Consider the following 17,889-nt stretch of genomic DNA (forward strand, 5'->3'; position numbering starts at 1 on the left):
ACAGTTGACAGAGCACAGACGCTGGTAATTCACACATGCACAATCTCTGTCCTTTTCTTTTCTCTCTCTCTCTCTCTCTCTCTCTCTCTCAAAACTATTGAAATATATGTAATCTTTTTGCACTACTTTATATCTCTGTGTATTATTCTGAGCTGTCAGAACTAGATCTATTGATCCTGTATATAAGCAATGAACCAAAATGAAAGCTTCTTTTTTTTATCTATCCTACTATTATCCATCTATCTATTTTTATCCATTGAGTAAAACCTAGCTAAGACTTGATGTGCGCTACACAATTTTAATGCACGATGGGGAAAATAAAAAACACAAAGCTGTGAATATCTAAATACAATAAATGAAACTAATGCACTTGGAATTCTATTTGTGTGATTTTACCCCTATAACCCCACCATTTTGACCCCATAAAAAGGTTTTTATAGCATCTTCGGCAAGCTCTTGATCCTGGTAAAACTTGTATCCTGGGAAAACTGTACACGGGATGTGAATATGATTCAGGGTCTGAAATGCACCCTCATGCACAGTCTAGTCACATGTGAGTCACCACTGATTTCGCTGCTATTGCCGTCTTGCGGATGCTCCGGTTAAGCCAGTCCACTCATTACAGCCCTAAGTTACAAGCCCAGACGCTCTCATTAAGAAGGGAAACAAGTCTGGCTGTCACATTAGGCTCAAACCACAGCTGGGGGGGGGGGGGGGACGGGACGACTGTACAGCGTTTACAGCCTGATTAGATATCCAGATATACAAATTTATTCTCCATTTTTTTTAAGCTGTATATAACATTGTGCAGAATCTTAATTGTTTAAGTGATACAAGTCTGGATTAAAACATCAAATCTAAAGACCAGTGAAATAAGATAATAACTAGCGGTAAAGGTTTAAACAACACATTGTGCTGTAATAGTAACATATTTAAAGTCATGGTAAAAGTAAAAGTTAATGTTATAAAATTGAAGTTGATTGTTTTGTATAGCTGCATGATGTTCTGATATTCTACATGTTTAATTCCAGCAAGTTTTAAAAGCTTTTTGTTGAAATGTGTTGCCACTGGTGATTCCTTCCTTATATTGAATAAATGTCGCATTATAATAAACTTCAACATATAGAAGATTAGATGTTTTATATATATTTTTTAAGCCATTTACTATTACTCTGACAGTAATGTAAGCGTGCCTGCTAATCAGGTCCTTGTGAATTAATTGCTACTATAGACACATTTGCTGAATGTATGATTTGCCCTAAACGGGCAATACTCTCAAATTTCCTGCTATAGAAGTTCTATTGGATTTTAATTACATTAGTGTTCATGTGATAAACATACTTTTGATATTCTCTCCTAAATATCAATTAATTTATTATTAGAGAATTGAAATCACTATTGCAAATCGCTCTGTACAAAGGTGCCTGCTAAATGCCATAAATGTAAATGTGATAATGCTGATTTACCTTACTAAAATAAAATTAAAATAATAAATAAAAATGAATTAATAAAAAAAATATATATAATAATACAAATATATATATGAACCTTCTTTGGCAAGCTTCACAGACCTGTGGAAGCTCCCATGCACCGAACTGAGAACCATAGATACCCCTTTTTCGAAATAGCAACTCAGCAACACAATCTTCCTTAAAACGCTGCTTTTAACTGCTATTCTGGGAGCCACTCGAGTTGTGCTCTATCTAAAAGATAAGCTCACTCCCTGGGACGCAGGAAGAAGCAAGGAATTTGCTGCCAGATATCTCTGTTTTTCAAACTACAGTTTTTAAGCTCCTCTACCTCCCTCTTCTCTCTCTCACTCACTCTCTCTCACTCACTCACACTCTTTCTTTCCTGCCTTGGCTCTCTACACTCCACTGGTGCATCCTCTTCCTGAGGTGGAGTCTCCTATTCCAGAACACCATGTCACACATACAAAAATACACTTTTATTTGTGTGACATTTCAGGACAAAACATTATACGTATGGAATGTATTTTGCTACCCAAATATTATAAGAATATATTTTTCACCTCCAATTTTAAAGCTTTATATATTTTCCCAGCGAGGACTGGCCAAATGTCTCCATAAACCTTGGTGTGGTGACATCTGGTCCACACTAACATAGAAAAACTGACTCCCCACCACCACCACACACATGCCCTTAAAGACCCCCAAAACCCATCAGATGTGAGGTTTCAAGCAGGCACTGTCCACTGCAGCTATTTTAAGAATGCTCCACTTTGAGGTGACTGTTGCTCTTGTTGCTTCACTGAACTGCATAATACTTACAATTACTTAATGTACTCTCTAACTGCACTGTTAAAAAAAAAAAAAAAAAGTCAAAATTGTTTTATTGTATGTAATATGAGAGACTGTAGAAAGTGAAGGGCGGGGGGGGGGGGGGGGATAGTGAGGGCAATGTCTGTGCTGCTTGGTCGGAGTTCCACATTTCCACATTTAGCCCCGTTGGTTTCTAAGATATATGCATACTGCGTGTACCATATGGAGTGTAAATGTGGTTTTGGTCTGCGATTTAAAAGTTGGACAGCTGGCAGAAGAGAGATATGGAACAACATTTTAGGTCTGGTGAATTCAGATAAGAAAGAAAAAACATTGTAACATCAAAACGTTTGTTTTGGTGGCAGATTTAGTACTGTGTCTATGGAGTGAGAGAATACCAGAAAACATTAATACAAGGTACGAAGAAAACAGTTGCATCTAATAACGCAAATGTATGATGAACTGAAGAAGGAGTCCAACAGTTTTCCATTCACACACAGGCATTTTGCTGTGTTCCAAGATTTAAGTATGATGAACTCTTATCCGTGAATTTGTATCATATAAAAATATGTGGCCAATAGATGGTCTACATGTCACAGTATTGCCTCTTAGGAAAATCCAAACTGGAGTTAACACTGTATACATCGATGTCGCACTTACCTTTTTTTTTTATACAATATGGCGTGAAGTAGCATGTTGTTCGTCCCCATCAACGAAAACCAGCAAGTCCTGTGTCAATGTTTCAGCTATGAGCTAATTGGGTCAGGCTAGCTACAAGGAGAGTTTGCTTTTGCATTGCTGGGTTATGTCCAGGTTTCCATTTATCAGTGTTGCTGATTCTGATCCCAACAATCTAATTATTCTGGCATGTAAAGGTTCTCCTCAGACAGAGCACGTCTCAGTTAGCGTTTAGTGCAACAAGCGATACAACTGAGAACTTACAGATTGCCCTGTTGCTTGAATATACATTGATGTTAAACATATGGTATATTTTAATATGGTATACTATTTTATTTGCCAGTAAGTGTTCCGTGCTGCTGTGCATTTTAACTCATTTCCCTTGTGTGTGTGTGTGTGTGTATATATATATATATATATATATATATATATATATATATATATATATATATATATATATATATATATATATATATATATATATATATACATACAGTGAGAAAAATAAGTATTTGAACACCCTGCTATTTTGCAAGTTCTCCCACTTAGAAATCATGGAGGGGTCTGAAATTGTCATCGTAGGTGCATGTCCACTGTGAGAGACATTATCTAAAAAAAAAAAATCCAGAAATCACAATATATGATTTTTAAACTATTTATTTGTATGATACAGCTGCAAATAAGTATTTGAACACCTGCCTATCAGCTAGAATTCTGACCCTCAAAGACCTGTAAGTCTGCCTTTAAAATGTCCACCTCCACTACATTTATTATCCTAAATGAGATGCACCTGTTTGAGGTCGTTAGCTGCATAAAGACACCTGTCCACCCCATACAATCAGTAAGAATCCAACTACTAACATGGCCAAGACCAAAGAGCTGTCCAAAGACACTAGAGACAAAATTGTACACCTCCACAAGGCTGGAAAGGCTACGGGGAAATTGCCAAGCAGCTTGGTGAAAAAAGGTCCACTGTTGGAGCAATCATTAGAAAATGGAAGAAGCTAAACATGACTGTCAATCTCCCTCGGACTGGGGCTCCATGCAAGATCTCACCTCGTGGGGTCTCAATGATCCTAAGGAAGGTGAGAAATCAGCCCAGAACTACACGGGAGGAGCTGGTCAATGACCTGAAAAGAGCTGGGACCACTGTTTCCAAGGTTACTGTTGGTAATACACTAAGACGTCATGGTTTGAAATCATGCATGGCACGGAAGGTTCCCCTGCTTAAACCAGCACATGTCCAGGCACGTCTTAAGTTTGCCAATGACCATTTGGATGATCCAGAGGAGTCATGGGAGAAAGTCATGTGGTCAGATGAGACCAAAATAGAACTTTTGGGTCATAATTCCACTAAACGTGTTTGGAGGAAGAAGAATAATGAGTACCATCCCAAGAACACCATCCCTACTGTGAAGCATGGGGGTGGTAGCATCATGCTTTGGGGGTGTTTTTCTGCACATGGGACAGGGCGAACGGCACTGTATTAAGGAGAGGATGACCAGGGCCATGTATTGCGAAATTTTGGGGAACAACCTCCTTCCCTCAGTTAGAGCATTGAAGATGGGTCGAGGCTGGGTCTTCCAACATGACAATGACCCGAGCACACAGCCAGGATAACCAAGGAGTGGCTCTGTAAGAATCATATTAAGGTTCTGGCATGGCCTAGCCAGTCTCCAGACCTAAACCCAATAGAGAATCTTTGGAGGGAGCTCAAACTCCGTGTTTCTCAGCGACAGGCCAGAAACCTGACTGATCTAGAGAAGATCTGTGTGGAGGAGTGGGCCAAAATCCCCCCTGCAGTGTGTGCAAACCTGGTGAAAAACTACAGGAAACATTTGACCTCTGTAATTGCAAACAAAGGCTACTGTACCAAATATTAACATTGACTTTCTCAGGTGTTCAAATACTTATTTGCAGCTGTATCATACAAATAAATAGTTAAAAAATCATACATTGTGATTTCTGGATTTTTTTTTTTAGATTATGTCTCTCACAGTGGACATGCACCTACGATGACAATTTCAGACCCCTCCATGATTTCTAAGTGGGAGAACTTGCAAAATAGCAGGGTGTTCAAATACTTATTTTCCTCACTGTATATATATATTATTATATATATATATATATATATATATATATATATATATATATATATATATATATATATATATATATATAAAATCTCTCTTAGTTTGACTGACAGCTTTGCTTTTTATTCCCCACTCTAACCGTGATGTCAGAATAACAGCTAAAATTGAAATACGGTCACTTCTCATGAGCATATAAACTGGTCTGTAAAATAAATAGAATGTAGACTATGACTTTAGAAGATACTGGTGTACTTAGGACATATTTTATCTGGGTTCTGTGCATAATATACTAACATTAAATGACATTTAAGACAGTCTTGGTTTGTTCAGCCTGCTTCTGACATTGCATCACATTTTGTTACAATGCCTCCACTGTTTGGACTGGTATTGCACCATACGGATGACTAGCAGTAATTTCCAGTGAGGTGCACACTTAACATACCAAATCAAAGCGGAACAATATGCCCCTACAAGACAGCTATCTGCTGTATGTAAACTTGTTCAAATTCAAACATAACGCATGTGGTTCATTAGCCTTCACACAGATTTTAGGATATAAACAGACATTCAGGCTTTCGGCTTTTAAGTCTTAGTTCATTAGTCCGTGTTTAGTTCATGAATCCTAGCTATTGGCATCGGTAAAATCTACAATCGGGCAGCCTCTAATACTGCCAATCATGGATTCTTCAGGAAGTGCGAGGTCAGTGGTAGTGGCTTTTTGTTGTTGGTCGTGGCTTTAGATTTCAGGTCATAAAGCTGCTATTGGGTTTTTGTTACAAAGGATCTTATACCTATAGCCTTCAGGGGTGGGCAAATCTGTAGACCAGGCACTCATAATGAAATAAATATATAAACATTTTAGGCAATTCATAGTTAAAGACTATTAGGTTCAACAACCAGAAAATGAAACCCTTATACTTATCGACTTGGGCAAAAGTTTTGATTGTGAATTCCACTGCTTGTTTAGCCACACATTATAGCATGGTTAAAAATAAAAACATTGGTTTTGTTAAAAAAAAAAAAAAAAAAAAAAAAAAAAAAAAACCAAACTTTATTTGCTTATCTTTTCAGAAGCACTCCAGAGCTGCCATTTCACTCTTCCTTTAGCACAACTCTTAGTGAACCTTCTGTTTCAACATATCAAAAGAAAATAAAAAATAAAAAATGTAAATAAAAAAAAAAAAGCTCTGATTTTAAATATCATAGCTTGTGATTTGGCAAACGATGATCTCCTGCATTAGAATAGGATAAGAATCATGTACTTTGTAGCCAAGTCTGTGAGGTGTCCAGACAACCAAAACAATGGCTAGTCGTTTCATTTATGACTTGTTCAGCTCTTTAAATAGATGCAACTGCCAAATTAATACATTATGAAGTCTGATGCTAAAATCCTTAAATAGGGAAGAATTGCTTTGACTTGTATTTTACTTTCCACATGCATGTGTATGTGTAAAACTCACTCTTGTAGTGTTTCTACTCCCATTTCTTTGAATTGAAGCTCCTGTCTCATTTGGGCCAGCTCCTGTTTGAGCCTAGAAAGCTGGAAACACAACAGCAGGAATTTTAATACACATACATATACAAACACAAAAAAAATAAATAGTATACTTCTGTCAATAAAGGGGGGGGGGGGGGCGCGATGGCGATCTTGGGAAGCAGAGTCATCACTAAACAAAAAGGTCTCACATCAACACCCCTACACACACACACACACACACACACACACACACACACACACACACACACACACACACACACACACACACACACACGGAAAAGGAAAAGGCCCTGCCCACACATACACACACCCTTCAAAACACATTCCTACAGTACCCTAGCTCTCCAAAGTGATCTGTATTCAAGCACTAAAGTACAAAGTAAATGTGTGTTACTTGAGCAAGTTGGCTACTTAAAGAGTTACTGTTTGTTAGGGTATATGTGATGGAGCTTGTTCAAGCCAGGGAAACCTGAGTCGGCTATTCCTTCTAAAGGTGTCCCCAACACACACACATTCATACAAACAGGACCCCAAGATCTTCCCAAGCAGGCCCCTCCTAGGGGTGACGTCTGAAGCATTGTTCTCCAAGGAAAATGACTTACCCGGTCCCGCCTACAGGCGATTTCCGCTTTGATTTGGTCAGGGTCATATTTTGCATTGGAAGAAGAGCCAGAGTGTGCTGCAAGAAAGGAAAGAAAAGAAAGAGTAAGTCAGTCAAAGAGATCAACAGGCTTAGTGGCAAAACATGAATGAAAAAATGCAAGCACTGAAATTGTACTCCATCGTACTCTGGCTGTCACACAAATGCAGAAAGAACAAAGCAAGAGGATACAGTGTCCTATGATTAAAGAGCTTTTGTGCTTATTTTTCTTTTTTCTCCTTCTGCAGTTGAAGTGCATACTTGTCATATGTAAACCGTTTGTACAGTGACCATATTTAGAAACTTGAGGAACACCAGACCTAGGTGTTTATGATGCCGTTTGAATCCTGATAAGCTTTAAACATTAAAGATGGTAAATCAAATGCATCTATGATTACACTGACTGAAATCCGCGGTGTGCGAAAATCAAATGATTACATTTCACCACCATCTTTCCATGTGTTTCACATATATAAAGTTTTATTTAAGTGTTATTTCCCCAAAAATAAATAAAATAAATAAATAAAAGCATTAAAAAAAAAAGTTCATTCCTCATATAAAATCACAGCCATTTGCCAATGCTACATTATTTCATTTGATTGAAGAACACCTTAAACTTTTCATCTATGAAACAAGTATCCATGATTATCCCTGGTCAGGGGAGCTGAAAAATGAGAAAGGAAAAAAAACAACACCTTCTCACTAATCCCAATGAACATGTGGCACAAAACAGTTCGTTACAAAGAGTTTTGCTTGTCGAATGTGGCTTGATGAGGCGGATGCACTCACAGATGCCTAACATCGGTGTAAAAAGCATCTCTAGACGTAGTTTTGTATAAACAGATCAGAATCCATTTTAAGTGCAGCTTGGGTTTATTTATACCTGTACGGTAATGTGGATAATCTCTGATATGGGTATGATTCTGATGCTCGAGATGCATAAATAGATCAAGTGTTAACAGGGTCAATCATGTACCAGGGGGATTATAAAAAAGCCTGTTCAGTATTAAATATTGTGTCCTACAACTGCACCACAGATGACTACAATATGTGGGAGCTTAGCTGCATTAAAGAGCACAAGGTCTTTCATTTATTAGTTGAGGTCATTTATCATTTGTTCAATGATAATTGAAGAATCTGTCTATTTCAATTCAAAGAATTATACAAAAATGCTATATACCTATTATGTTCTTTACTGACATTAATAATAAATCCAATATTCAGCAAAATACATATTCTGATTACTATGTTGATTTTCAGTGTATAAGAAGCTGTAAAAAATATAAGAAAAGAAAAGGTTGTATAGAATAAGAGGACAATGCATCATTTTTACATGCATTATTCACTTAAAAAAAAAGAAGGAATGTAGGGCAACTGTTGAATGAAGAAAAAAAAACGAAGGCAAGCGGGAAAGGAGGAGGAGGAGGGGAGGGGGGGGAGGAGGGGTCTACTGGTGCAGTGAGAGAGGCACTCAGTGAAGAGGTGGGAGAAAGAAAGAGAGGAAGGGAGGAGGTCAGAGAAGTCGAGGTGAGGAAACGGACGAGCTCTACCAGTCAATGAGTTATAGAGGTCTTAAATTAAATACGCCCACAATACAACCGGCTGTGTGTATGTGTGTGTGAGAGAGAGAGAATGAGTCAGTTTGAGTGTGTGTGATCTCACAGCTGGTGATGGAGCGGTTGTCGTCCTGGCTAAGCTGGTTGAAGAGCTGCATCTCCTGCTGCGCCAGCTCCAGCCTCTGCTGCTTGATCAGGTACATCTCCTTCTTGGCATTGAGGGCCTCCTGTGCCACCACCAGATACTCCTTCAGCATGCGCTCCTGCTCTTGGCGCCATTGCGTCCGTGGGTTCTCAATCTGCGTGGTTTCTGTGAAAACAGCAGCAGTGGGATGTGTGTGAATACCAGAAAAATATAACCATACTAATAAATAGCTGCTTGTTGTGCAATCTTGATCGCAAATAATGTCAGGGGAATGAGTGATTAGTACTTAAATCAATTTTTTTTGCTCAGTTCCGACAGGACTGCTAGAACAAACTTTTACTGTTGGAATACTGCTTCAAAATCAGAAAGTATTTAATTAGCAAAACACAATTACTCTGACAGGGATTTTTTTTTTGCAATTGCTCCATTTGCCACACAAACTAATAAAAAAAAAAGTACATAGGGATGAAAATAGAACAAACATACACACACACACACACACACACACACACACACACACACACACACACACACACACACACACACACACACAATATAGAAAAATAGTAGGAATGAATCAACCCAGTTGTTGTGGTTTTTGTAGGCACTTTACAGCCTTAGATAGATATAGATAGATCTAAGAACGGATGGATATATGGATGGATAGATAAAAGTGTGTAGTGGTAGATGTTGAAATACTGATCGAAAAGTCATGAGTTCAGATCCTGGGTGTATAAATGAGATAAATGTGTCACTAGATAAAGGCGTCTGCCAAATGTAAATGTATGGATGGGTGGATGAATGAATGGATGAATCAATCAATCAATCAATTATAAAACATACAATTTTACAAAATATCTGACAAGTAAATATGACCAAGTAAATGTTTTATAATCATGTATTGATGACAATTCCTATTAGTAATATTAGCAATACCGACAGAATATTTTCCATTATGTCTGTGGCAATACAATGGGTTAACGTTAATATTAATGTGCTTAATTCTGAAATATACCTTCAGTAATTTGCAAGTTTAAAAAAAAAAAGTTAAGACAAACTGAACACATCAACATTGTCTTTTAGAGGAAAATGATGAGTGAGGCAATTCCACTGCACTCTTCCTTTTTTGAAACAATGAGAGTTGCAACCTTTTGCACTCGACTTCACAAAAGAATATGAATCGGAACAAGTTATTAAACACAAAATAATAATGGTGCCTGGTGTGCGTTATAAGGAAAAGGAGGAGTGCAAGAGTTTAACTCACTGTTTATGTGGTCGATGTAGTAAACCCCAATCTGCTGGTCATACACAATCTCCCAGCCCAGAGGAAGCTCATCACCTACACAGTCAGCGAATGTCAGGGGTTTAGTAATCCTACAAACGAGAGAGAGAGAGAGAGAGAGAGAGAGAGAGAGAGAGAGAGAGAGAGAGAGAGAGAGAGAGAGAGAGAGAGAGAGAGAGAGAGAGAGAGAGAGAGAGAGAGAGAGAGAGAGAGAGAGAGAGAGAGAGAGAGAGAGAAATACATGAGCATGTTTAAAAGTAAAATAAATACTATTCCAGAAAGCATAGGCACATTTTTAATAAACCTCTGCTGGTTAAAATGAATCACATCAAACTCTATAAAACCGAGTGAACCCAGGCTGCACAAACTTTTCCAGAGCAGAAAACATATTTTTAACCCCATGTCACACTTTAACACTTCTACAAAACAGCCTCATTGAGTACTACAGAAGAGTCACAGTTGCAGGCATTAGAGGAATAAAGCTGCACAGGCATCTGAAAAATCTGGAAAATTCCTCACAATCTCTAATGAATGTATGTTCAGTCTGTCAGCGGCTGCTGATCTCTTCACCCACGGGTCAGAAATGGGTGTAATACACGCTCGGCAGGAAGAAGCTGCCCATAAACACATTCCAGGCAGAACAAAGCAGGTCTCCATCAGAGCGGCTGTGCTGTTACTCTACAGTAAAACCATGCTGCAGTGCCTCCCACTGACAGCCTCCTGTTTCCTGTGTTCTCCCTGCTCTAGTTCTCCTCAAGCACAGAATCGTATGTGGTAGAGCAGGAAACAAACAAACAAACAAACAAAGAAAATCTGATTAACCAAGGAATCATACTGGCATGAAGAGTTTTGTCTGTGGCAGAAAAATGTTTCAATCTTGCACCACTCAAAGCCCATGTGCTTTCAAGATGTAACAAGGCCTGTGGTGATAGTTACATAATTGCCACACGGTTATTTCGCAGACTCATCAGATTGTACAGCTAGATCGCAAGAAACAGAATGTGATAAATGAGAGCAAAAAAAAAAAAAAAAAAAAAAAAACCACCATCTACCTGTACACACTCTACCTACATGAACACAAACAGCCCACCTAAACACACACCACCTACATGAAAACAAACCATCTTAAAGCACAACTGACCTGAATACAAACAGCCTGAAGATGAAAACTACATGAGCACAAATTTATTCTGTATTCAACATGAAATGGTTTATTAAACAAAATTAGTTTTACTTTTTTTGTTTTCCTAGGAATAAAACATTGCAGACATGTTAGCGCACTTGCTTTTAAACATCCATTCAGCCTAATTAAAGCTCTACTGGATGAAAATCTTGTGTTAAACATTCTAATGTCAGAAAACAAAAGCAACTGCTTCAACACTGGTAAACAGATATTAGTTATATAATAAGGTAGTAATCAAATGTGCATTTGGCGCAGGGAAAACTGCACATTTTTGGGTTTGACTGACATTATTTTTACTGTATCCTTTAAAACTCAAAACTATTTTGCCCAGTGGATTGTGATAATCCGAGAATGAGATTATTAGAAGATTAGGAATGGTTCATTGATCTAAACATATGAGATAAAATCATTAGTAATCTAAGCATCTAAGACATCACCGAATATTTTATCTGCACCAGACTTTTTTTATTATTATATCCGGTCAGATCTATTTCAGAAGAACACAGCATTCGGAAGTGAAATATTCTCTTTACAGGCTGCACAAGAAACAATCCATATTCCAGAATGACAGAACATCGCCTCCCATTGCCTTTATAATTTGGACCAGATTTAGTGTTGCGCACACAAAGTGCCCCCGCCCAAATCTCTCATACCATTAAACCATTTTAAATTATTATCCAGTGTTTATTCATCATATACATCACACTCTGCTTTTATACATGATTACATTCTGGGGTAACATGCAAATCGAGAGCTATCCATGTGGCAACACGCAAAAAAAAAAAAAAAACACACTTTTCTGTTTTGTACGTATCAGTTTGCGGGAGCATCAGAAAAGTAGAACGTCTACACAAAAAAAAGGGAGGAGAAATGAATAAAACCATAAAACTTTTGGATTGCACAATATTTTACACACTTTTGTCTGTCTCCTAAAACCTGGTGTAAATTGGTGCCAATTGTGTTACACTTTATAACCAGTGTTGCCAGGTTTTTCATTTACCTGCTGAATTGAGCTATGTACATTTGCTGCCAGATAATTTTTTTAGATGTACAGTATTTATGGAATTTCTAATAAAATACTACATTTCTATACAAATTTGAATTAAAACCTTGGTTAATAAAAGGATCATTTCGGAAAACGGCATCTTTTACTAGGTAATTTGTTATGCTTCGTTCATGCAGATCTGGCAACTGTGGCCAGGACTTAAAACTAAGAAGAGAAGGAGTGCTACCGTTCAATTGCTTCCTGTGAAACATACAAAGCCAGTCAACCGCACCTCTTCTAACTGCACCTCACATTACACTATATGGGCAAATTTTTTCCAGACACCTGAAACTGTTGAGACGAACCTGAAAGTGAAAAATTGTCCAGAAATGTCTTTGTAGCAATGTAGAATTGCCAACATTTTCTCTTCACTGGAAATAAGGGGCCACATATTCTCCAGCATGACAATGAACCTGTGCACAAAGCAAGCTCAATAGAGACATAGTTTGAGAAGCCAAGTGTTCTGCACATGGCTCTGACCTCAACACTAACGAACACTCTGGGGAGGAACTGGAAAACACATGGGTGAGATGGTCAGTTAATGGTCCACAAACATTTGGCTGTAGAGTCTACAACCCAGGGCAGGGTAACACACTTAGAGAAACATGCCATCTTCCCACTCTAGTACTCATGCATGAGAGCATGGGTCCTCTACATTTGAATAGTGGTGCTGTGATAGGCAATTTGGCAGATATATCATTTTATTCGCCCCAAAAGGAATTTCACGAGAGGTGAACGAGTGTGTGACTTCCTCACAGAAGATACATTTTATAAGACCTACCTATAAAGGTTTTCCCAAACCAGCAAATGAAAAAGCCAAAATGGGTCCTGCCCCCCTCTAACACCCCACACGCTCCGATCCTCCACCAGGAAGGTTAGAAGAAAGACATACTTCCAGACTCTTCTCTGTCCTGGCACCAAGGTGGTGGAATGGACGTCCACTTTATGTCCAAACCGATCAATCTCTAGCAGTCTTTAAATAACACCTAAAGACTTTTAATAACACCCCCCGGAGATTCAGACTTTAGATGGTATTCTTGGTGTCCAAATGAACCAGCATTAGAATGTACTTATTATTGAAGCACTTCTGTAAGTCGCTCTGTTAAAGGACGTGTGCAAAAGGCCAAAAATATTAATGTTCTTCAGAGATATTGCTAATCATGCGCATGGTTTATAGAATTACATCTTGGAATTAATAGAATTGTGTAACCAGAGAATACGGTTCAAACTTTGTTAATGGAACATCAATACAACTCAGTGAAGCCTCTTGGGAAAAAGGCGTGCTGTGCATTTCAAGTGTTGCTATTATTGAGTGTTATTAACTCCCACACGTGTCATTAAGATGGCAGTTGGACTGATGATGATAGAAATATTAACCAGATCGATATTTCTACCGTCTCTTCAAATGAAACAGAAAGACAGAAAGATAACTTGTAAAAGAAAGAGAGAAAAAAAAGAAAAAGAACTTACATAGCACCATTAAGTAAGTGACAGAAGTACAGCGCAGTTTAAGATATTGCAGTGATTTTATCGGTCAGGTTTAGAGTAAATCTTTTTCAGCTGCAGACTTGCTGCCTGAAGGCTGTAAAGTGCTGGATATTCCCATGATTCACCAATGTAGATGTAAACAGGCTCCAATTGAAACTGACATTTTTTTGTTTACACAGTTTGTTTCAAATCCCATGTGCCTGGTTGCAGAGGCAATCCACAAAACCCACTTGCGTATAAACGGCTCTTTTTCTTTTATCTACCTCATACCCTGGCATTAACAGAGAGATTTCAATTAGATTTTATTCTGCAAATCGGTGTACAATTCATTGACTGAGCACTGGGTAGCGGTTTTTTCGCGTTTGAACGCATTTGTCAGATAGTTTTCTGATAAGAGGGTCAAACTCTGAGCGCATTGACCTCAGTGTCTCTAGTCAAAGAGAAAGTGATACGCTCGGCTCTTTAGCCGGCCTTAGAAAAATGTGTCTGCGCTACATTTCTGAGTGATATGGCTTGTGACATCTGACCTCTGACCATCATGGCGGAGAAAGGTCAATGGAACGTGGCATGCAGTCGACGCAATTCAAAACAGATGCATGGCTATTCCATTAATTCGAAAAAGCAACAGAGATTAGCGGTCAGACATAACAGCCTGGGTCTTTATACCCAACCCTGTCTAGTCACTCCAATCTAATGCTATTATATTTCAAAGCACTTTTCTCTTCTAGATTGACGTTTTCTTGTGCAGCAGACGCCACGCTGCTATCCACCACTGTGCAGAAGGAGCTCCGCTACACAACAGTCACCAGACGCAGACGTCTTCACCTGGACTTCGCAGGGACACGATTAGCAAGACTTCAGTTGCTTGTCATAATATTTGACTGCTTTAATTCATCATGAAAGTGGTCATTGGAGGTTGAACCACAGCTTTTTATTTCTTAGAAATCTTGTACAACAGATACAATGATGCCAGAAACACGAGTTGGATTGCCTGAGTAACTGAAATAAAAACACTCCTGAAGAGTTTATTTTAAAACACAAGACCAGTTACAACAACATAAGGCAGAAATTACTCATAATTTAAGCATGTGTTTAGCTAAACAGTGCCTCGGCTTGCGGAAATGAGTTACAGCGCTGTGGAATTCTTGATTCTGATTGGTCACAAAGTGTTGATTCATTTTCTATAATAGAGGATTCTGTGGCGATGGCGATGGAGAAAAAGATGACCTGGGGGGAGAATGTATATTTTAAAAAATTTTTGTTTTTCCCCTTACCATTTTTCATACATTTCCTCAGGAATATACTATGCCCAGAAAATTGTGTCTCATAAAAGCAGTTGTGTTCTCTTGCAAAAGACTTCTGCGAGGCGATCGCTGTAGCATTCTCACAGCACGATTTGAGACAAAAGGAATAAGGAAATGCAAATATCTTTCTAAGAAAGAAAAAAGGAAGTGAACTTGTCTTTGGGGAACATGAACAATTTGCAAGCGCAAAAGCAAATACCATACGGACAAAAGTTTGTGGACACCTGGCCATAAGACAAGCATGTGGTGGTGTTTTTTTTAAATCATCCCATTTTATATCTACTCCTTACTGGGATGATGTTCCACTAGATTCTGGAGTTTAAGAAGGTTTGTGCTCATTCAGCCATAAGGGTGTTAGTAAAGTCAGGAACTGATGTAGGTTTAGGAGATCTGGGGTGCAGTCAGCGTTCCAATTAATCTCAAAGGTGTTTAGTGAGCTTGAGGTGAGAGCTCTATAGCAGGTCACTCAAGATATTCCACTCCAACCCATGTCTTCATGGAGGTGGCTTTGTGTCATGCTGGAACAGGTTTGGGTCTCCTAGTTTAAGTGAAAGGAACATGTAATGCTAGAACATCCGAAGGTATTCTATACATTGTGTGTGCGGCTCAGTTTGTTAACAGGAAGTGAAGTTAATGTTACTTAGGCTGAATGATGAATTGGAATGCTGACTGCACCTCAGAACTCCTCAGCCTACATCATTACCTGACTTTACGAAACACACCAAAATCTAGTGGAACATCTTTCCAGAAGAATGGAGGTTGTTATAAGAGCTAAAAGGGACATAATGTGGTATGGTATGTTATAAAAGTGCATACAAATCTTATAGTCTGGTGTCCACCAACTTTTGTTGATATAGTGTAGTCATTTCAGCATCTGGCTCCTTTAAGAAAATGAAGGTTAATTGTAAAACTGTTTTTGCATACGAGTCTAATCCAGGTCTTGGCTCCATCCTTAGTAGACGTGTACTATATGGTCAGTTTATTCGGACATTTTTATAGTTTTTTCAACCGGAATTAAAAAAATCCACGGAACCTGAGGAATGTGTGGCAGTTGAGCCTGTAGGCACATGCCGGATTTTTTAAAAAGATAAATAAAAACTTCGGAGCATTTTCCAACTAAATGCTGGAACGAGTTCAAATGAAAGCTTCTGCAGTATGATAAAAATAAATCTCAGATTCTAATGATAAATTTTGATTCCTCAGATTATCTTGATTCATTCTAAAGTTATATTGAACACCAGTTAGTGAATGTTATTCTTTCTATACTTAGAAATTGTACAATTTCTGTTGAAGTTTTCTATGAGGATAAGAGCATTTTTTGGAAGTCCTGTGTCCAGGCCAGTGTCAGCATTTTGTTACAGGGGCGATTGTTTGTATTAATGAGTGTGACCAATCCCTGCCATTAGGGTTGCACAAGCCAGTGCACTCTCAGTGCCCGGATAAATTGGGAGGGTTGCGTTAGGAAGGGCATCCAGCGTAAAAAATCGTGCCAAATCGAACATGCAGATCATGAATACGGATGATCCGCTGTGGCGACCCCTAATGGGAGAAGCCGAAAGAAAGTTTATCCATCATGGAATGGCCTTCCAGTCACTGCATCTTAATCCTACTGAACTGCTCTGGGATGAACTGGTCAGAAAGAAATATCCAAGTGAAGAACACCTTTGGCAAGTTTTGCAAGAGACAAAGTATTTCTGTTGAATGTTTGCAACTGTCCGGATGAAAGGTGTGTGTAAAGCTTTGATTCACAGGATTTTACATCTGCACAATTATACATTTTGTCAAAGCATATTTTTATATCCTTAAATTACCCAGTTCGTTGCGCACACACACACACACACACACACACACACACACACACACACACCCCCCATGTGTATAGATTTTAACAGTTGTAAAGTTTCACTATTCACTCACAAACACAAGACGTATATTTATTTCATTAAAAAAAATTCAAAAACAACTGAGATAAAGCTTGTCTATCAAAGTTTTAACCAAGTAGCATATTGTTGCCTGAGAAGCTCATGTCTACTCACATGCTTGCATATCTGGAATTGCATTCACCATATCTCCTTAACCTAATCAGGAAAATCAGTAAAACTAATACACAGAGTTTCTTTGGGCCACTCTGAAAACACAACCATTCTAACAACGACACAAAGTATGTTCCCTTCTCTCTCGAACTCACACAAATAAAATCAAATGCATCCACACAATGAGCTTTGAGGTAGAAGAGCCTTCAGTCTTAATGCTGTATGATGTTCTGAAAGGCGCTTTGCATGTGAACGGGACAAAGCATAGAACAGACGTAAGATCATTCAACTGTTTCATGTGATTGGTCTTTTCTATTTATCATTATTATACTGCCAAAACGTCCCACCTGCACATATCTCTCTATAAGATCTGAAAATTCTGCATGTCATTCGGACTGTACCTTTATAAACCAAACTTTCTTTCTTTTAAATGTTTTTGTTTTATCTTGATGCTTCAAGTTTTTTTTATGTTTATTACTTACAAACTGACTTAATCAGTACAGTCATTCATAGGCACTGCAAAACCATGTTCACTCATTTTCAGTTGATTTGATGCTGATGATCGAGCAGAAAAGAGTGGTAGAGCTAGAAATAACTTCACAATACACAGCGGTTACACCGACACTGGGCTTCCACTATTATGATTATGTACCAATGATTAT

General features: G+C 38.3%; 1 protein-coding gene across 7 annotated transcripts in view; it reads right to left on the bottom strand.

The window, feature by feature from the left end:
• wwc3 (WWC family member 3) overlaps positions 1–17,889 on the bottom strand; it is a 51,858-nt gene that overhangs the window by 18,829 nt on the left and 15,140 nt on the right. For all 7 annotated transcript variants that reach the window (XM_083565996.1, XM_083565994.1, XM_083565997.1 and 4 more), the window contains exons 2-5: positions 10,157–10,266; positions 8,854–9,057; positions 7,154–7,230; positions 6,514–6,593 (exon numbers count right to left, since the gene is read on the bottom strand). In XM_083565996.1, the coding sequence (XP_083422122.1) occupies positions 6,514–6,593; positions 7,154–7,230; positions 8,854–9,057; positions 10,157–10,266 (471 nt within the window). The remainder of the gene's footprint in view (positions 1–6,513; positions 6,594–7,153; positions 7,231–8,853; positions 9,058–10,156; positions 10,267–17,889) is intronic.

Source organism: Silurus aristotelis (assembly GCF_946808225.1).
Source record: "Silurus aristotelis genome assembly, chromosome: 2".
Taxonomy (NCBI): Eukaryota; Metazoa; Chordata; class Actinopteri; order Siluriformes; family Siluridae; genus Silurus; species Silurus aristotelis.